Here is a 20959-nt window from a genome sequence, read left to right as displayed (position 1 = left end):
AATTAACACCTCATTTGGTGTTCCTTTATTGCTCCTTTGCTGCTCTGATTGCATACTGCTTAGATTCTATGCATAAAAAGAGGAATTTTTTTTTTTTTCTTGGTCTATGGAGCCAAATATTTGCTTTTTTTTTTTCTTTCACTCTTGCCATTAATTTGCTGCCTTGTTTAGACTATGGGGAGCCCAGTAAGTGATTGACTACACAGAACACCACAAAGAATTTTGAATGCAGTTCGGATGCCATACTAGATGAGAAACACATCCATTAAAGATAGGGATGCGATGTATCAAAAGTTTGAAATATGCAGAGAAGGTTAATGCCTCTCCCTTTTACAGTTCTCTTGTTGAAGGATTTAGATGAAGGCTGGTATTTGAATAAGGAGAGGTAAACCCACAATCTGATAGTCATAAATACTCCTCTCTATTGGACAAGTTCAAAAATGCCTCTAATGATCCTCATCCCAACCCTATAAATGTCCACAGGGAGGAATACTTCCTTTTGCCGTGGATGAAGGAAAACTGCCTCTTTTGAATAATTACATTGCACGCACCTTTTGCAACCTGTATTTGCTGTAGAAAAAGTTTGTGGAATGGTGGAATCAGATTATTGTACCTACCAAGCAAGTTTTGGCCATGAAGTGTTCGCCAAAAAGATATATCATCCTTATCTGGCAACCATTTAAGAGATGTGAGCATTCTAGAATGAAGAATGCATTTTAACTAAACATATATCCAAACAATGTTCTCATTCTTGGTTAAAAAATTACATTCTATGATACGAAAATGCAAATCTATACCAAACACTATGTAATGCATTAGAGTGCCACTCCAATCCTTCTTCAATGGTCGATTCAGATCCCTGAACATGACCCCAATTTAGAGTGGAAGAGAATCACACATACCAACACTCGTAGGGGTGACGCCAACATATCAAATGTTCTTTGTATGGTTGAGATAGGCCAGAAAATTTGATTGGTTTACCTGTCAAGTGCCAAATCACAGTAATTGTGGCGAAAATGTACAAACCATTTTGGTAGGACTTTCAGTTTGAGGAAATTTATTCCCCTTTTTCCAGTTCATAGCAGGGAATTTGATTGGATCTCCTTGTATAACGCCTACACTTGGGATGTGTTTGTATGTATTCTCAGAATAGTGGGTCTAGAACGAATTCTAAAACCCGATTGCTCTCTATTTCCTCATTTCAGAATGTGTTCTAAACCCAAAATCTATTCCAAGAATGCCCCAAACACAGCCTGTTAACTTCACATTGCACTACTCAACATTTTCCACAAAATCAAGAAGTAATTTCAAACCATCAATAAGCAAATGTCAAATAACTCCCAACAACGGAAGAATCCCATTTATTTACTAGTAATTTTCATTTACAGTTAAAGACCACTTTTTACAATCCTCAATAAATCGCTTCCTGTTCTTACAACCCATTGACAGTCTTTTCCCTTACACTCTTTTTCACTATTACATTTATATTTAAATTTTCAATCCAAGGCGCCAAGCACACTAACAAACACACACATGCACACACATAGAAGAGAGTATGATAATGAGAAAGCATCTATCTTTAGCCTAAGCTCCCAATTTTCCTAATTCCAGCACTAGCTGGCAATACACATCTCTAAAGATGACTTGGCAAGCCACAGTAAGCCAGGATCATTCCTCTTCAACACTACAAAAGTCTCTGCCCTACCGACTTCATCTGATACAACATCCTCGATGAAACCCACCAGGAAAAGTACCTCCATAGCAGCTGTAATCATAAGAAGCAAACTACCATTAGTGTCCATTTTGATAAGAAGGGCTAAACCTCCAAATAGTTTAAGGATTACTAATTCATGATTTAAGGTCCAACATAAGCCGTCGGATTGGATTCTACTATCTGAGATGCTCAATTCAAATTCAAACAATTTGGAATGGAAGCCTAAATCCCAATTAGTCAAGGGAATTAAATTGGAGTCATAACAAACAACTCCATGATTCCCAATTTCCACCACCTCATCCAATGCAAACAGGAATTTTACAGCAGTCTAGTGAACTGTCATTGCCTCACCTGGTTCAATAAAATTAACAGTCATGGCACAAATTCATCAATTCAGTCACCTCTTGGATGTGTCATGAAAAGTCATACATTTGAGATCTGTCTAACCAGGATTTTCTTAAGCCATTGAACCCCAACATATTGATGGGGTGCGATCCGTCACAAATATAATTTTGAAACTAAAAATCACAAGACATTAAAAACAATAACGACCTTTATAATTTGCAACATTTCGTTGAAATAGGGGATTGGCCTGCAAGATAAGGTAGGAATGGGGGTGAGATGAGGGCAGAAACCTGTCATCCGAAAATTCAAATCTCAAGAAAGGAAAGAAAATACAAAATAAAATAGAATCCATTCTAAAGATGGGACTACCTTCCGTAGCCTCCTAAATTTCATCTCATCTGGGTGTTCAATCACATTCCTGACAGAAAATATGTCAGTTCCTCTCAAACTATATCCAAGCATGAAACATAGATATCTAATAATGGAGAGAGATCAAGAAAAGTTAGATCAACTCACCTAATGATCTTGAACAGAGTCTGGAGGACAGAAGTAGCCTGTGTGGGATTAACTTCAGATCCCAGCATCTCTATGGCTTTCTGAAGACGGGCACAAACAACAGAAACAGGGTCTTGGATTCTCTGCAGCTCTTGATCATCAGTATTGGGTTCATCAACTTGCATTCTAGAACTTCCCATGGAATTCTCCACATTGTCATCAGGATCAGGCTCAAACTGCATAATTCCATTGCCTTTAGAATCATCGGGATTGGGTTCACTTCTGCTTCTATGTTCCAAACAGGCTCCTGAAGCATCAGGATCAGGTTCCTCAGCAGTTTTCCTCAGTTGGACCTCATTCTCTACATTTTTTATAGTTATATAATCATCTGGATCAGGTTCATCACTATTTTCATATTCCAAGATGCTCTGTTTAACTTCAGAATCATCTAGATCAGGTTCCTCAAAGGGATTCTTATGCTGAATGTCATTGTCCAAAATTCCATTTCCCTCAGCATCATCCATACCCAGCTGAACTGTGACTCCACATTTTGAAGCAATCCCATTTACCTCAGAATCATCAGGATCAGGTTCTTCATAGCTGTTGGAGCCCACAAACTTTCCATTGGTTCCTAAGTTAGGCACATACTGTACCACTTCACGATCATCAGGATCAGGCTCAAAAGTGATCCTGTTTGTGTTTGTTCTTAGAAAGGATTCAGACTTGATGACTTTACCACCCTGATAATTATCAGGATCAGGCTCAAAATTAGGGTCTGCTTCGTTTGGATTGTCAACTTGCATACTTTCCATTGCCAAATCATCAGGATCAGGTCCATGCACTATCAACCCAGAATCATCGGAATGACATTCTAGATTTTCTCCAAATCCTTCTGAACTACTAGTGGATGCAATTGCAAAACGGCTGTAAGCAGCAGCAACCGAAGATGCACGTGCATTGGCCAGCTGATCTGGCATTTTGCCCCCAAGCCTTTGAGAATTGTTACCACTGCTAACAACATAGAATTCCTCTTCATGGTGTTCTGAAGGCCTTTCACCACTCAAGGTGCGGCTTCTTGATCTTGTCCAGTCTAAACTAGCAGCCTCTTCATTGAGCTGGCCAGGACAAAATTAGACCAAGGTCAGCCCACTTCCAAGAAGTCCAAGGTAAAAGACTTTTATGGTACATCACATCACATCTACCTGCTTGTCTAGTGCATAAAAGTTGGCATCATGTTCGGAGAATTCCATGTGAGCCTGAAAATGAACAAAAATGTAAAGTAACATCTTCAAAAGCCATTTCTAAAAAATTAACTACATATGCAAGAGTAAAGATGTGTTTGTGTGGTTTTCTCTTAGTAATGAATGACTGAGAGAAAATGATGCACACAGACCTGATACCCAAGGCTCAAAAGCTCAGTAACCAAACCAAACAACTGATAGGCCATCCATGGCCATAGAAAGGTCAATTAGTTGACCTTTTGACTGTAACATTCCAATCAGCACGAAAATAAAAATGTTGAGTAGTCCAAAGTTAATATGAAATGTGTAATATTCAACAGATATAGAGGATTCCCTTTAACATTCCATGCTTACGGCATCCATGATATAGCACATTCAAATGTGGTCCTCCATACAGGAAGTCCCAACTGATGGAGAAATTTAGCTGTGCATATTTCATCCCAATCAGGTGTGGGAAGCCAAGTTTACATCCACCAGTCGTATGGTGGCAAAATGATTCTTCCAGCACTGGCTTTCTGTACTGAATAAGGTCCACATGAACCGTTTCATCCAGTCAACAGGTGGCTCAGCTTGTGACCTAAAATTATGTTCAACAATGGTCACCAGTCTATGGTCCTCCTCAGGGATGGTCTAGACCTGTACATGTACAGTGCACTACAGCTACATAGTTACATTCTTCTAGAAAATGGACCAGACTGGCTAGCCCATTTTCTACAGGGAAACTTTGACATCTGTATAGAAATTGTCCCATTTAGGGCGGGCCTTGGTGCAACGGTAAAGGTTGCTCCATTGTGACCAAGTGGTCATGGGTTCGAGTCTGGAAACAGCCTCTCTGCGAAAGCAGGGGTAAGGCTGCGTACATTATGACCCTCCCCACCCCGCAGTGGCGGGAGCCTTGTGCAATGGGTACGCCCTTTGGATGGATCCAAAGGTGTACAGGTTGCTAGAGCGATATGGGGGTTATATTACCACAGAGGTTCAAAAAACAAGGCTGTAGATAAAATATTTCTTACAAGTTCATGCAACAGAGTTTTCTTGATACTCTCATATTTCCTGAAACCCTTGAGATCATCAGTTCGAAGGCGAAGAGATATCTCCTCTCCATGATTCTGTATAACATAAGATTCAGACAGACTAAAAGTCTTAGGGAAAAGAAGGGGGAAAAACAAATTTATTGCAGGTATAGTCATCCAAGAATGCATAAGCAAACTTTTACCTTGTTGTAACCAAGAATGCATTTGGGACTGATACCAACATATCCCACAGGTGCCATCTCTGTCATAATTCCTACCCGCCAGCAATGCTTTTAAAGAGGCACAATCAACAAATATTTATAAGCAACAATCAAATGCACTGCAAAAGAATGGTATCACTGAAAGAATGAGAACCTGATACTACCTTATTCATGACAGCGATGATTCCTGGATCAGCAGCAAGCTTGTGCATCCTTCTCAAAGCCTCAGAAGCTGGAGGGTTCAACTGTGACAAGGCACCAATATGATTGATTGTACCAAGTTGTAAAGATGATATGATAAAATAAATCTCCATCTTATGTTGAATTTATTTGGGAGATGTGGCTGGCTGCACAAAGACTTGCACCGCAGCCACCAACCCCCCTCTCCCCCCCCCCCCCCCAAAAAAAAAAAAAAAGAACCGAATTTCCAAGCAATTTAATATACTAAACATATAAAACTAAACTTGTTCACGATTTAAAACTTAGAGAAGCGTGATTTAAATAGAAGATAATGTACATAAAATTGAGTTTAAGATATCCTCATCGATCGGTCATAATATATCATACTAAGCTTCTCCAAAAAAAAATCTGAGCAGAACAGCTAAAATTTCAACTTTCTCATCCTTTTGACCATGAAATAGATACCAGTTACCACTGAATAATTCAAAAGATTATAAACCATATACTTTGCAGTTTCTTCATATTTCTAATAGTGCACAACACAAACCATCATGATCAAAGTTGACGATACCTTTATTCCTGGAATTTGAAGTGTGCGGAAATCACAAAAGATGTAGGTTCCCTGTGGAAGTTTGAGGGAAGCCTGCGGCCTATCCAATATCCGCTGCCTTAATCTCTTTTCCTCTTCATCAAAACCAGCTATCCTCAGGTCAGCTGTTGCATTTTGTTTAACCTCTTCAATCTCTTCCTCAAACACTCCCATCATTCTAATAGGTTTTCCCTGTGAAAGAAAAACCAATATATCAGTAGCTTTACAGGGCTCTGAAAAACACTGTAGCATCACCCTAACCTAATAAATATACAAAAGAAGATGATCAACAGGTAGCTATTTTGCCACAAGCACATAATGGAAAGCACTTTCTCCAAAAATATAATTGTAAGGGCACATCAGAACAACTTTTGATTCAAAGTGGTCAACAGCAATAATAATGGAAATATAGTTTTTTCATTGACTGGAGTTCATTAGATGATGAGAATTGAACAATGTGCGGTCAGAAGGTGAACTATTCAGAAGTTCTCTGGCTAAAACATCATGATTTAATTTCCCATAGTTTTAATTAATTGTAATTTTGAAAAGCAGGCAATTCCCCTAAAAGGTATATAAGAGAAAATATATATAATCTAAAGAAGCATGTTTATCAATTATTTAACAGAATGCTGCTCCACACCTCAAGAATGGAAGCCTCTCGCAGGCTTAAACTTGAGTGTTCATCAGAGAAAGGAGTGAACAGCTTCGAGCCTCCAGTCATGGATTGTGGAGCAAGAAGTCTCATAGTATCAGCTTTGACATTAGTCAGCTTCTGTAGTTTGTACCCGAACTCCTTGAGAGTACCACCTGAACCTATCTCCACATTCAGCTTCTTGCCCCTCCAAATAACTAAGATGTTGAGTGCACTCTGTTTTTCTCCTTCCATATTGTACTGCAAGAAATGACAAAGGAAAGGTAAGGAATCAAAGAGTGTCTACAAATTCAAATGAGAACCTTCTTTTTTTGGGCCTCAGATTATTGTCACCAGGAAACATTAACTCTTACTAACTCTTAGCAACTAACTAACATTATTGTAGTAAAATCAAGACTTTCTAAAGGGCAATTACTGTAGCAAAGCTACTTCCTGAAGTACAATACATAATCTTCAAGCACAAACTCCTCAATGTAAAATATTATGTAATGTTCAAAATCGATTTTTTGTATGATAATGGAACATCATTTGAGAGCATATTTGAATTACCCCACCCCTCCCCCCCCTCCAAAAAATTAAAAAATAAAATAAAATTTGTGTGCCTTCAATATTGTCGGCCTGGTATCTTGATGGAAAACCTTCATCACTGATAGCGCTGTAGGGACCGAGTGATCTTTTTTGTACTTTTTCTCTCCCTAATGTAGATCTGGGCGGTGTTGTATGAATGTGCTAAACAGTTCTCTTCTCCTTCTACCAAAAAAAACGTTCTCTTGCCCACACTTTTCTTTCTTCAACACAATCAAATGGTTTTCTTGCCCACATTTTTCTTTCTTTAATACAATCAGAGATAATCTAGCAATAATTAAGCATATAAGCATAAGATTTAAGTTTACAGTAGGTAAAATAAATACTGCATTAGCAACACTAACTGGGAGCTCAGAGCTGTGTGTATCTGGAAATATATAAGAAAGAGAACCCTTTTTTCTCTCTTTTTCCAGGAACCTAAACTTTATATATTTTCTTATACACTTTACAGGTTGGGTTTTCGCCTCTTTCGAGTTAGCAATTCTTTTACCTCATTAAAATTTTTTTTTTGAGGACCCTGAGTCCATTTCTGACTAATTTGTTCTCTTAAAAAATATAAGATTTTGATAAACCAAGAGAAAGCATCCAACGCAAGCTTAATTGCGAGACAAGGAAAGGCTTGTAGAAACAGCAGAGAGATCAAAAACTAGTATCCATAGTTCAGAAGGCCTAACAAGACCGTTCCACAGGTTAGTGATTGAAATCTTCATTTAATCCCGAGGGTCACCTCCCTTTTGTTATGATGACAGAATCGAAAACCAATTCACGAAGAATTCAGGAGCAACCCATGTTTCAGTTTTCAATATAACTCAATTCCTGATGAAGACTAAACAAGAATTAACAAAAAGCGCACGAATTCACTCTTTTCCTTTCGATGTTAAAGAACCAAAATACAGAGAGAATAGCCCACCAAAACTTAAAAGCGCAAAAAGCTAGAAAAAACCCAGAAATTAACAATGAATCCCTCAAACGTCCTTCCATCTAAAAATTCAATCTGAAAACATTCAATCCACCAAAAATTTATGCCAAACAAACAGAGAATCAATTAAATTGGGAAATTTGTAGAATTCAAAGTGAGACGATATGGTGAGAATATTAAGACTTACAAGAACAATCTCTCAGACTGACGTCGATGAAGAAGAGAAACACTGTAGACCGAAATCCAAATGAGAAGCGAGAAAGGAACCAATATGTGGATTATTTGTACTCGTGGACCATCAATTTATAATTGGTTTATAGGGAAGTCGGTAAGAAAAATCCAGAGAGGTGAAAGAACGTTTGCGCGATTTTATTTTATTTTTTTTTAACCCAAACCTGTTTAACGTAGATTCTCACTTGCGCATGTGTTGACGAACGTGATCATGTCATCATTCGAAGAACTTTTCAAGAACAGTAACGAATTTTATTTTTCAATGAAAAGAAAATAATGAAATTAAAAACAAATAAAAGAAAGTTATTCCGGTTTACCAACATGGACCGGTCATATTTGTCCGTACGATTTTGCCCTTATTTTTCCTAAGAAAATTTGATTTTTTGATGGTTTTCCTTTACTAGAGACCGTTACACCGATACAGTATCAGCCAAGATGAAACAACCGATATTTGAAAACATGCCTAAAACCGAGACGAAGAATCGACCCTCTTGTAATATAGAGTATTCGAAAAGGATAATTACTATCACTACCCTACATTTAGCCTATATTTACTAAAACTATCCTATCTTAAACTTTTTTTCTGAAACTATCCTGCTTTTAAACTTTTACATCTCCTTCTACCCTTATATTTTTAAATACCTAAATTGCCCTTCCTTTTCACCTAGTAACTTGCTAGTCTATTTAACCTACCATTCATCTTCTACAAAGCACCCACCCACCCACCTGATTCTTCTCTCTCCCGTTTTTTACTCCATTCAGTTATTTTTTTCTCCAATTCTTTTATTTAATTAATTTTTTATTCAATATTTCATCCTCATTGTTCTTCTTCAAACAGGTCATGGTTCTAAGTATCGATATTGTATCGCCCGTATACATACTAGCTTTGCTAGTCACTGATACCGATACCGATACCATATCGATAGCACGGTACGAACAAGGGGTAAAATGATCAGAAAACTCATTTTTTAAGGAGATTCAGGGGTAATTTTGCCCGATACAGCCGATCCAGGCCGATACTGTATTGGTTTTGCAGGTTATTGATACCCGTTCTGATACCGTGCACTAACGCCATGGAACAAATCGACTCTCTTCAAAACACCCCACTTCTCTCCCTTCCTCCTTTTATTCAATTTACTTTTTACTATTTTTGAAGAGAGTCGATCTATTCCATGGTTTTAGTGCACGGTATCAGAATGGGTATCGGTAGCCTGCAAAACCGATATGATACTGATACGGTATCAGCTGTATCGGATAGTTATCCTTGAATCTCCTTAAAAAATGAGTTTTCTGACCACTTTACCCCTTGTCCGTACTGTGCTACAGACATAGTATCGACACAGTATCGATATCAGTGACTAGCAAAACCGGTGTATCGGGCGAGACGATACCGATACTTAGAACCATGATCTGTTCGAAGAAGAACGATGGGGATGAAATATTGAATAAAAAATTAATTAAATAGAAAAATTGAAGAATAAAAAAAAAACCAAATGGAGTAAAAAATGGGAGAGAGAAGAAGCGGATGGGTGCTTTCATTTTTTACTATTTTAATGACAAAAATAGTAAGAAGTAGAAGATGAATGGTAGGTTAAATAGATTAGCAGGTTATTAGGTGAAAAGGAAGGGTAATCTGGGTATTTAAAAATATGAGGTTAGAAAGAGATGTAAAAGTTTAAAAGCAGGGTAGTATTAGAAAAGTTTAAGATAGGATAGTTTTAGTAAATATAGGCTAAGTGTAGGGTAGTGATAGTAATTGCCCCTTATTCGAAACAATTTCTCAATATAGGTTTAGGGTTACCTCTTTAGTGTTGCAAGTGAAGTAATACCCCCAATGATTCACATCACTTCAACATCGAACCCATAACAATAGGAATGAATCTCTACTCAACGCTTTAATGGAAAAGAATGCAACGGAACTCTTCCTCTAACAATGGCCTTGTAGTGATTCCCCTCCCTTTTTTTATTTACTCCATACATGAAAACCTACAATAGTACTATATCCTTTGGTATTGTATGAGAGAGAGAGAGAGAGAGCCTCAGCTCATTCTTATTGGGAACCAACCAATAACAGGAAATATACTTCAAAATTAAAGAAATAGGAGTGGTAAGGACCCTTTTGGTCCTCTTGTGCTCTTATTGGCAAACCAACCTATACACAAGAAGGAAACATCCCTCAAAATTAAAGAACTACCTAATTAAGATCCCCTTTGGCCCTCTTACACTCTTATTGGCAACAACAGGGAAGGGAAGCGAAGGGTAATAAAAAAAATACAACAGGGAAGAGAAGGGAAAGGGAAGGGAAGGGAAGGACAAGAATTCTCCACAAAAAATTCAAATTTTAAGTTTCAATCCCTTCCTTCATCTCCCTTCTCATGGCCTTCATAGTGTTCATCATCTTGCTAATTTGCAGTTGAATCCTTCTTGTCCGTTATATCATCATTACCTCTACATCGATTTATCTCTTCGCAACCTCTGGTGTATTGATTCGCCGGCGGGTCGTGACGACAGTTTTTGTTTTGAATCCCACAATCAATACCGTCCCCTCTAATGGCTCCGTAGTCGATCTCTGTCCCATTTGTTACCTCCGTGAAGAAGGAAGAGACCAGCAATGCTGTTGCCATCCATAACACCAAGAACTTGGCCATGGTTATTTGACCAGATTATGAATGATGAATTAATATCTTAATTAGAAGTTAATTGAGATTTATAGGGAAAATTTTCCATCTAATTAGTATGGCTTGTGGTTCATATGGTTGGATATATTTGCACTATCTAAACTTATACAAACATTGAGGGCCACACAAGAATTTTTTGGCGAGCAGGTCTTTGGCTCTAAATAATTAAATTGAAAGAAATGAAAGCTGCCCATTGTTGAACCCCGAGATCTTCGATCATTTTCTTCTTCTTCTTCGTCTACTATTGAGTTAGAAGCTTGAATTGATTGAGTTTCTCTTCATCCATGATGAAGGAGGAATTCATTTGCTGATGGATGTCAGTGTCTTGGGATGGGCATCAAGAATGTTGTGAAGGGTATTTTCGATATTGTACTATAAGGGGAGTAAATTAACACTCAAGGAGAATGGGTAAATCCACCTATATTGAGGGCAAAAAATTCGCCATGAGATAATATGTGGAAGAAACTATTTCTATTTTAGTTTTGTGGATAAAGTTTTCCATGGCCCAACCAACCATACAGCCATCAATGGCCATAAATATTTGCCTCTTCTTACAAATGATCGAAATACCCCAAGGATGTTTGTCATATTTTTAGTAAAATATCGAGGATGAGATAGTAATTTCATTGTTCGCTTCTCTGTTGTGATCAGTAATAGAACGATCTTTATGGCGAATAGGATAAGCTTTTTTTCTTCTTTAAAGGTTAAACAAGAGAGAGGGATTCATGGCGATTGTTGTAGTTTCCTGTAATCATTCATCGAAGGAAGGCTGCGATGGAAGGACTCGATAGCTTTCGTCGTTCACCCTTTGATTCAGACGAACTTAGTAATGTTCTTCAGGTCATTAACACTTGTTAATTTGAATACACTTTCACTTTCTTTTATTCAATGTCTTCAGTAACCAATTTCTTACACTTGAGAGGATAAAGATCCATCACGTGCATCGAACGGTGCACCACACTTGAGAGGATGAAAATCCAAAAAAAAAAAAACATAAAAGAAGAAAGGAGTACATGGGTCCCACTTATTTTTGTAATATATATTAACAAAAAAAAATGACTAATGGATTGAGAAAGTAATCAGCTATGAAAAAGATACATGGCAGCACCACAACGTACAAAAAGAGTAATTACTCTCCCCCTATAGGGAGCTGATCCGGACTCATAGTACTGAGTTCAGTGTTCCTCTACACGTATGTGCATGTATCGTACATGTGAGATGAGAGGCAGCCACCTATCCCATTATTGCCATTTGCGAAGTGAGGAGGGGTATTTTCCAAAACAGAAGAGACATGTCGATGGTTGCCTCTCACATGTATGTGGAGAGAATCCATCCTCCATAGTAATATGTCCTTTGAAGGCCTGGGGATGCCCCAATAAGGAGAAGCGATTTAATGCTGATTGAAAGACCCAAAAGAGCTAGGGGCAGGTCTAAAATGACCATAGACGAGGTTGTGAAGAATGACATGCATAGACGGGGTCTTGTGCCAAGTATGACCTCAGATAAAGCCTATTAGTTGGAGAGTAAGGATCCACGTATCGACACCATATAGTAGAGATTTTCCTGAATTCCTGGGCTATCCGGCCTCTATCCTCTTTCCACTTACTTTCATCTATCATTTTCCATTACTTATATTTCTTATCCCATTTTTTTTTTAAGTTTCTCTTACTTTCCTTTCCCTTTGTGAGGACCTCAGTTTTCTTTACTTTATTTTTAAAAATATCCATGTAACCGATCTCATTTAATTGGGATAAGGCTATGTTGTTGTTGGTGTTGTAAATGAGAGAGAGAGAGAGAGAGAGAGAGAGAGAGATTAATATTTTATTCAAGAAAAACTAGGAGGACCTCTTGGCTCTTATTTCACCCAACCAATAAGAGGAAATATTCCTCGAAATAAAAAGAACTAGGAGTGCATGTAAAGGAAAAATTACCGTCTCCATTTATCTGGTCCTCTTAGGCTCTTATTATTTACAACAGGGAATAATTGAAGGAATTCTCCATCAAGAAATCAAAGTTTTAAGTTTCAGTCGTTTCCTTCGTTTCCCTTCTCATCATCGCCTTCCTAGGTAGTGTTCTTCATCGTCATCATTAGGAATTAGATCCCTCCTTATCCATTATTACCTGTCCTACACCTTTCTATCTTCTCGCAGCCTCTGGTGTATGAATTTGCCCGCTGGTCTTGACGACAGTTCTTGTCAAGGGTCTTGCATTTAACTCGGTCACCTGATGAAATGGCTCCATAGCCGATATCTTTCCCAAATGTTACGTCCATGAAGACAGAAGAGATCACCAATGCGGCTGCCATCCATACCACCAAGAGCTTCGCCATGGTTATTAATTTTACCCGATGGATGATCAAATTGATATATTGGATGTTAATTGAGATTTATAGGGCGATTTTTTCCAACTAGTAAAAGCTAATTAGTTTTACATTCATAGTTAGATATAGTTAAGTTAGAAAAGAAGTTACAACTTCACGTAACTCTTAATTTGTCCACATTTTTTCTCCTCCTCTCTGGAGTGAATAGGGTGTACAACTCCGACTTTTTTTTCCTGGTGTCGTATCTATGGATGGTACCCCACTTCCGCTAACCCCACTACCCCCGGTGTTTATTGATCCGGGAGGAACCTCCGTTGAGTCTGATGGATCTGAGGAAGAGGATACTTTCACCATTGACGATGAGTTGGAAGATAAGATTGCATACAATGAATCGCTCACGTTGGCAGGTTACGTCTTCCCTGGGAGGCGGTATAGGAAGCAGGCGGTGACAGAGGCTCTTATCAATGTGTGGAATACTTCTTCTCCGGTTCAAGTCTCCTCCTTCGTACTGATACGTACATATTCAAATTCGGATATGGTATGGATCTCTTGAACGTGCTGAATGAAACACCTTGGACGGTTGCTGGTAATTTGATCGCTTGGAGGGTGGAAAGCTATGAAAGACTGGGCGTTCTCCTTCACCTGAATCAGGCTCAATCCCACCCTTCTCGCCTTACTTTTATCAAATCTCAATCAGTTATCACCTCGAACTCGGGTATTGCTCAATCTACTCAATCTCCCTCTCACTTTCCAAATTCAGCCAATACCCATACCTTTTTAAACCCCCAGCATGATATTTCCTTTCATTCTTACAATCACGTGGAAACCACCAACACACCTACCTTAAATATCCAACCTCTTAATACCATTATTCCTTCCATTTCCACTTCGTCCCACGTGTACCCATCTGATCCTTCTAATAACCAACTTATGTCCTATCTTTCCACCCTTCCCCATACCCCAGAATTGGCTCATGCGTTATCGAAGCTTCTCCCCCTCATGTCGGATTGCACACTTTCAAATCCTAACCCAAATAACTACTGGCCCAGTTCATTACCCAGCCCCTCTGTGTCAACTGACCAGCCTACCCATATCAATACCCATATAGCTAGCCCGTCTTTATCCTTCTCGGCTGATTCTTTGTCGAAAGGTATGAGCATACAATCGGCAAAGAGACAGAGAAGCAGTGATTTAGCTTTGGCTAGTAACCATGATACTGTTATGATGGTGAATGATTCTGAGACTGTTGAGCCTTTTTTAGGGGCTGCACCCATGGATGCTGGAGATTTTCGGCACCACGGGGGGCAATGAAGTTCCTTGGATGGAACTGTCAAGGGCTGGGGAGACCCTCGACAGTCCGTTCTTTGTTTCATCTCCTCAAGATGGAAAGCCCAGAGGTCTTGTTTCTTATGGAAACTAAGAGTAGAAGAAAGGTTATTGATAATATTAAGAAAAAAGGAAAGTTTTAGAATTGTACTACTGTTGAGCCCATTGGTACTTCTGGAGGCCTCGCTTTATTGTGGAAGAAAAATGTGAATCTCTCAACTCTTTCGACTGATACAAATTTTATTGATACGGAGGTTGGTATGAAGGATATTCCTTCGTTTTATGTTACCTGTGTGTATGGGGACCCAGTCAAGCACAAACGGAAGAATGTGTGGGATCGTATTGCTGCTCTTAATCATCAGGGTAGCAAATGGGTTTGCTTTGGGGATTTTAATTCCTATCTTGCTTGGCATGAGAAGGAGGGAGGTTCTAAGAGTTCGGCGCATAATGGTGAGCTTTTCAACGATTTCCTTCAGGCTTGTGGTTTTATGGATATGGGTGTCAATGGTCCCCGTTTTACTTGGAACAATAAAAGGCAGGGTGCAGCAAATATTCGGATCAGGCTTGACCGCTCTCTTTGTAATTCGGCTTGGAGGCAAGCTTTTGAAAATGCCTCGGTCCTTATAAAACCTACAATTAGTTCAGACCATTGCTCTATTATGGTGGATACTGAAGGTGGTAGGGTGCGAGGAAGAAGGCCTTTTCGCTTTGAGTCCATGTGGACTTTTCATGCGGATTTTCGTAATGTGGCTAGTAAAGCTTGGTCTATTCCAACCACAGGTCCGGTCGTGAAACAGGTGATGAGAAGAACCAGGCATTGTCGTGAGGTTTTCAAAAAATGGAATGCTGAGGTCTTTGGAAATATTTTTGAAAATATTGAGGCTTTGTAAGCCCAGTTGGAGCAGGTGCAAGACCTTCCGCATTCTATATATTCTCAGGAGAAGGAATCTGAGTTGAGGAGCCTTTTAGAAGCCGAGTTAAAGAAGGAGGAAGAGCTGTGGCGCCAGAAGTCCAAGGTAGATTGGTTGAAAGGGGGTGATAAAAATACCTCTTTTTTTCATGTGACTACTCTCTGAAGAAGGCATCGTAACAAGATTTTGAAATTAAAGACTTCCACTGATGGGTGGTCTTCTTCTGAGAGGGAGGTAACTGATATTCTTTGTAATCATTTCCAGTCCCTGTACTATTCTGAACCTATAAATAATAATGCTTTGGATTTGGTCTTGGGTGCGGTTCAACCAATTGTTAGTGAGGACCTCAATAATATTTTGTGCTCTGTTCCGCAAATGAAAGAAATTAGGGATGCACTTTTCAAAATGGCTCCTCTTAAGTCTCCTTGCCCTGATGGTCTCTCTCCAGTCTTTTATCAGAAATACTGGGATTTAGTGAAAGATGATTTGCTTGCTCTTGTTGTGGAGTTTTCCACCACTGGGGTGATTCCGAGGGAGTTGAATAAGACTTTTATTTATCTTATTCCAAAGGTGGATTCCCCAGAGAGTGCCGATCAACTCAGACCTATCAGTTTGTGTAATATTACTTTCAAGATCATAACCAAACTCATTGCTAATCGGTTAAGTAGGGCTCTGAATTGAACCAGATTATTTCTCCTGCTCAGTCAGCCTTCATCCCAGACAGACTTATTTCTGACAACATTCTGGTTGCCCACGAGTTATTCCACTATATCAAGAAGCAGAAGAAAGGTAAAGGGAAGTTTCTAGCTTTAAAACTTGATATGCGCAAGGTGTATGATAGTCTTGAGTGGCACTTTATTGAAGGTATGTTGCTTAAGTTGGGCTTTAGGAGTACGTGGGTCAGGCTGGTTATGGCTTGTATTACCTCTGTGTCTTATAATCTGCTTGTGAATGGCTGTGTTTAGGGAGCGATCTCCCCTTCTAGGGGGATAAGGCAAGGGGACCTGATCTCTCCAGCTATCTTCATTCTCTGTTCTCAGGCCCTGACTGCTGTAATTGATCAGGCCAAGAGTGCTGGTTTGCTCAAGGGGGTGAGAGTGCATAACAGAGGTGATCTTATTACTCACCTCCTCTTTGCTGATGACTGCCTTCTTTTTGCTAAGGTTGATTTGCAGGAAATTAATTACTTGAAGGAATGCTTGGATTTGTATTGTAAAGCTACTGGGCAGGCTATTAATTTGCAAAAATCCAGCCTTACTTTCAACCCCAATACACACGATAGAATTAAAAGGTGGTTTTCTAGGATTTTGAAGGTCAAGCATGGAGATGGGCCGACTACATATTTGGGGCTGCCGACTCATTTTGGGGTGTCCAAAAAAGATGTGTTTAATGATATTAAGGAAAAGACTTTGAGTAAACTGCAAGGGTGGAAGGAGAAGCTCCTTTCTCATGCAGGAAAGGAGCTGTTACTGAAGGCGGCGGTTGTCCCTATGGCAAATTATGCTAGTTCCCATTTCAAACTCCTAGTTTCTTTCCATGACTCGATCAGAAAGGCCTCTTCTAGGTTCTTTTGGGGAGGTGAGGAGGAGACTCAGAAGATACACTGGATGTCTTGGCAGCGTCTATGTAGACCAAAGTCTAGAGGAGGGCTGGGACTCAAGGACTCAAAAATTCAGAATAAAGCTTTGCTTGCAAAAGTGGCTTGGCGGTTATAGACGTCCCTAGATGCGAATTGGGCAAAATTTATTAAGTCTATATATTTTCCTCATTGGGATTTTTTGCAGGCAAAAGTGGGAAACCGCCCATCTTGGGGGTGGAGGAGTATTCTTGTGGGCCGTGAGGTGCTTTTGGAAGGTTTAGTGTGGAAAATTGGAGATGGTTCGAGTATTAATATTTGGGAGGATAGATGGATCCCATCCCTTCCAAATTTCAAACTGCAGTCTTCTAAGCCCAGTGATTGTTCCCTTTCTGTTGTTGGAGATCTTATTGAACCAATTTCTCAAACTTGGAGGTCAGATTTACTCAATTTGATATTGCAACCAGCTGAAGTGAAGGCCATTTCTCAAATTCCTCTCTCTTTGTTTGTTGGTGAGGATAAGCAATGTTGGGCAACTTCTAAGAATGGGTATTTTTCTGTTAAATTGGCTTACTGCATGTTGGCTAGGAAGGAGGAGGAAGCTAGTTGGGCAAAGGCTTCTTCTTCTAGGTCTCGGTCTTGGGAGCATATTGATGATTCAGTTTGGAACAGGATCTGGTCTATCCATACTATGCCAAAAGTTAGGAGTTTTCTTTGGAGAGCGACTAATGAAGCTTTGGCCACGGGTTTTAGTCTTCATGCCAGACAGGTTCGAGCCGATCCAAGCTGTGGGAGGTGTGGTGCCCCTAGTGAATCAGGTGATCATATTCTGTTCGACTCCCCATTTGCTAGATCTGTGTGGTTTGGATCTCCTCTTCAGTTCTCCCCCCCTAGTGTTGATCTAAGACTGGTTGATTGGTTAAAAGGGTGGGAAACCTGGTTTCGGCAGGACAAGAAGGTGGCCCACGATTCCCTGTCCAAGGCGTCCTTCATCTATTGGTACTTGTGGCGAGCCCGTAATGACTTAATTTTTAGTGGGAAGGAGCGGACACCTTTGGAAGTTATCCAAGCAGCGAATAAGGCTTTTTTGGAGTTCTCCTCTGCTAACCCAGTGCTCAGTAGCAGTCCTTTTAGTGGTTCGGTTGGCCTCTCTCGCCTTGGCACTTGGGTCCCCCCTCCGGTGGGAGTCATTAAGGCAAATAGCGATGCTGCTCTGCCTGCTGATAAGTCTAAAGGAGGGGTTGGCGTGGTGTTCAGAGATCATTCGGGCTCCCCTTGCTTGGCTCGCTCCATCCCTTCTAGTTTTGGCTGCAGTATTCAGGGTGAACTTCTGGCTATCCGATATGCCTTGACTTCAGCATTAGAGTTGGGAATTGATGATCTTATGGTCGAGACAGACAATATGGATGCGTTTCTCATGGTTGAAGGAAAGAAGATCCCTTCGTGGGAGGTGGCTGACTTAGTTGTTGAAGTGGAGCGGCTAGTCCCATCCTTTTCCTCAGTTGTTTTTTCTTGTGTTCCTAGGGCTCTGAATATGGTTGCAGATGCCCTAGCCAGGAAGGCCCTGTCACTTGTGTGTGCGACAGATTGGCCATACTCCATTCAATGGCTTCATGAGCTGTGTGCAAATGAAGACACTAGTACTACACACTCCCCCCCTCAATAAATTTCCCCTTTACCAAAAAAAAAAAAAAATAGTCAGATATAGTTGAGTTGTCTAAACTTATACAAAACGTCGAGGGCCACACAAAAATCTTTGTGTGAGCTGGTTTTTGGCTCTAGGTGATTAAATTCAAACAAATGAAAGCTGCATGGGAATAATTATCACCTCCAATTCCTTCAATTCCTCTAGTAGGGGGGAGTGGACCCCACTTTGAGCAGTGTTTTTGGGCAGAGGGTAGGATGGCCATTTCGGCCATCATGTGAGGAATTGGAGGAATTGGAGAGGGCAGCGAATTGGAGGGAAAAACGATTCGCTGCATGGTCGATGATCTTTTCTTCTTTTTTTTTTTGCCTGAATGGGTTCTTTCTTATTGTGAGACATTATATTTCGATTCTACCCATTTAAAAAGTTAAATCGACTCTTACAATTTCATCTCTGTCTATTAAAACTATTAAAAATGTTTCAAAAAAGTAGATATACCGCGTAATGTTTAGAGAGACTCGCAAGGCTAGACCCATCGTGAATCTTTACCTTTCAAGTTTTACTCTGCCTAGTACATCTTAAAGCGCATCCAACGGTAGGTAGTGCACCTATTCCACCTTTAAAATCCAAGAACAACGGTGTTTTATCTCACCGTCGGATGCACCACTTGAGAGGATAAAAATTCACCTACCATAAAGAAAAGCCTTTACTAAGAAAGATGGCCCTAGATCGATAATCTTTTCAAAAGACTTGACCCAACTTACCCAAGCAAGGGCATTTCGGTATGTCGATCGGTCAAGACCATTTCTTCTCCTTTCTTATTGAAATAAGCTTTCCCACACCCTCACATCCTGACCATGTAAGTCTCTGTTGACGAAAGCATCATGAATGGTCTGACATCCTAATTAACATGTGGGTCTTGCACTTACACTTTCTTTCTCCTTCCTGACCATGTAAAGCCTGTTGACAAAATTGATTCTCTTGTCATGAATGAAGTGGTGTGGGAGATTCTCCCTACACTGGCAGTGTGAGGAACTTTCTCCTTAGATCCATATATCCTAATTGTTTTTTTGGGAGAATGTTTCTTGCATGGGACGCAGGGGCTACAACCTCCCCCACAGCAGAGGCCAGAATGGCCACACAGCCCCCCATGTATGGCGGAAATTCCACCCCCTACTGTATCACACCGTGCGCTCTCATTAGCTGGCGCATGCGGCATGGTCCCAGCGTCCTATGCAAGAAACAGCGCCCCTTGTTTTTTTACTTGCTCCATGCATGCAAACCCACAAATAGTACTATGTCCTTGGATCGTGATCTTCTACGGTGAGCTGCTCATAGTGGCCTAAGCAACGCACAAATAAGGCAAGGTGCAATGATCGCCTTACCCCCGCTCAGGCAGGGATAAGGCGATCATTGTGCCACGCCCTGTTTGTGTGCCGCTCAGGCAGCTACGGGCAGCACGCCACAGAAGATCTGGATTGCTATGTCCTTTGGTGTTGTGTGTATAAGAGAGAGAGAGAGAGAGAGAGAGAGAGAGAGAGAGAGAGAGAGAGAGAGAGAGAGAGAGAACGCTGGGTGATTGGAAATGGGAACTCTATTCGTTTCTGGTATGACAGGTGGATGGATAACCAAAGTATTGAAGACCAGCTCCTGCCAGCTTATATTCCCAATAATCTTTGCGCTACTGTAGCGGACATCATAGAAGATGGGAATTGGGCGCTCCCTCAGGTGGAGGATCGGGTTCTTCAAGGAGTTTTCAATAAAATTCTTTACTCGAATATTATGCCATTAGGAAGGGAGGATGCTAGATTTTGGGCAAACACAAAATCGAGGACTTTCACGGTGAGCTCAGCTTGGGAAGCGTTGAGGCAAAAATCAACAAAGTCGAGTGGACTTGGGCAGTCTGGCCTAAGCAACTTCACCCTCGTAATTCCTTATTTGGCTGGAGATTAATGCATAAGGCACTTCCCACGGATGAGAATGCCTGTCGAAGAGCAGTCCCAATGGTTTCCAGATGTGAACTTTGTTGGGCAGCAGAGGACACAAGCCGCCACATCTTCCTCAACTGTAATTTTTCAAGCAAACTCTGGAAAGAAGTTCTTAGCCTTTTCAAGGAACATTGGAGCGATTTTCCAACTATTGAACTCCTGTTCTCGTGGTGGCGAAGGAAAGCTAATTAAGATCGTTATGGTGGCTGATATATGGAAGCCTCTGCTTATAATTGTGTGTCAACAAATATGGACTGAATGAAATTCAAGAAGATATGATAACCTATGCTGTTCTCCAATGCAAGTCATGCACAAATGCATCAATGAGAT

At 40.3% G+C, this 20959-nt stretch overlaps 2 protein-coding genes across 4 annotated transcripts; one reads left to right on the top strand and one right to left on the bottom strand.

The window, feature by feature from the left end:
• Nucleotides 1-1334: 1334 nt before the first annotated feature.
• On the bottom strand, nucleotides 1335-8191 carry LOC122639793. Of its 3 annotated transcripts, XM_043832762.1 has the most exons (12): nucleotides 8142-8191; nucleotides 6439-6690; nucleotides 5781-5990; nucleotides 5194-5274; nucleotides 5012-5098; nucleotides 4809-4904; nucleotides 3757-3810; nucleotides 2576-3669; nucleotides 2429-2477; nucleotides 2267-2306; nucleotides 1538-1765; nucleotides 1335-1506 (listed from the first exon to the last, which is right to left on the bottom strand). In XM_043832762.1, the coding sequence occupies exons 2-11, from the start codon at nucleotides 6682-6684 to the stop codon at nucleotides 1614-1616; spliced, it is 2109 nt and encodes a 702-aa protein (XP_043688697.1). In that variant the 5' UTR covers nucleotides 6685-6690; nucleotides 8142-8191; the 3' UTR covers nucleotides 1335-1506; nucleotides 1538-1613. The 3 variants fall into 3 exon arrangements, with proteins under 3 accessions (XP_043688697.1, XP_043688698.1, XP_043688699.1); XM_043832763.1 differs by lacking the exon at nucleotides 3757-3810; XM_043832764.1 differs by lacking the exon at nucleotides 5781-5990.
• A 5239-nt stretch (nucleotides 8192-13430) lies between these two features.
• Nucleotides 13431-20594, top strand: LOC122640247. Its single transcript, XM_043833395.1, has 9 exons — nucleotides 13431-13721; nucleotides 14445-14580; nucleotides 14690-15306; nucleotides 15406-15525; nucleotides 15685-15990; nucleotides 16107-16250; nucleotides 16386-17117; nucleotides 17205-18616; nucleotides 20258-20594. The coding sequence occupies exons 1-9, from the start codon at nucleotides 13431-13433 to the stop codon at nucleotides 20592-20594; spliced, it is 4095 nt and encodes a 1364-aa protein (XP_043689330.1).
• Nucleotides 20595-20959: the final 365 nt, after the last annotated feature.

The sequence above is a fragment of the Telopea speciosissima genome, chromosome 9 (assembly GCF_018873765.1).
Source record: "Telopea speciosissima isolate NSW1024214 ecotype Mountain lineage chromosome 9, Tspe_v1, whole genome shotgun sequence".
Lineage (NCBI taxonomy): Eukaryota > Viridiplantae > Streptophyta > Magnoliopsida > Proteales > Proteaceae > Telopea > Telopea speciosissima.
The sequence above is the reverse complement of the archived record's forward strand: the minus strand, read 5'-3'. Positions and strand labels throughout refer to the sequence as shown.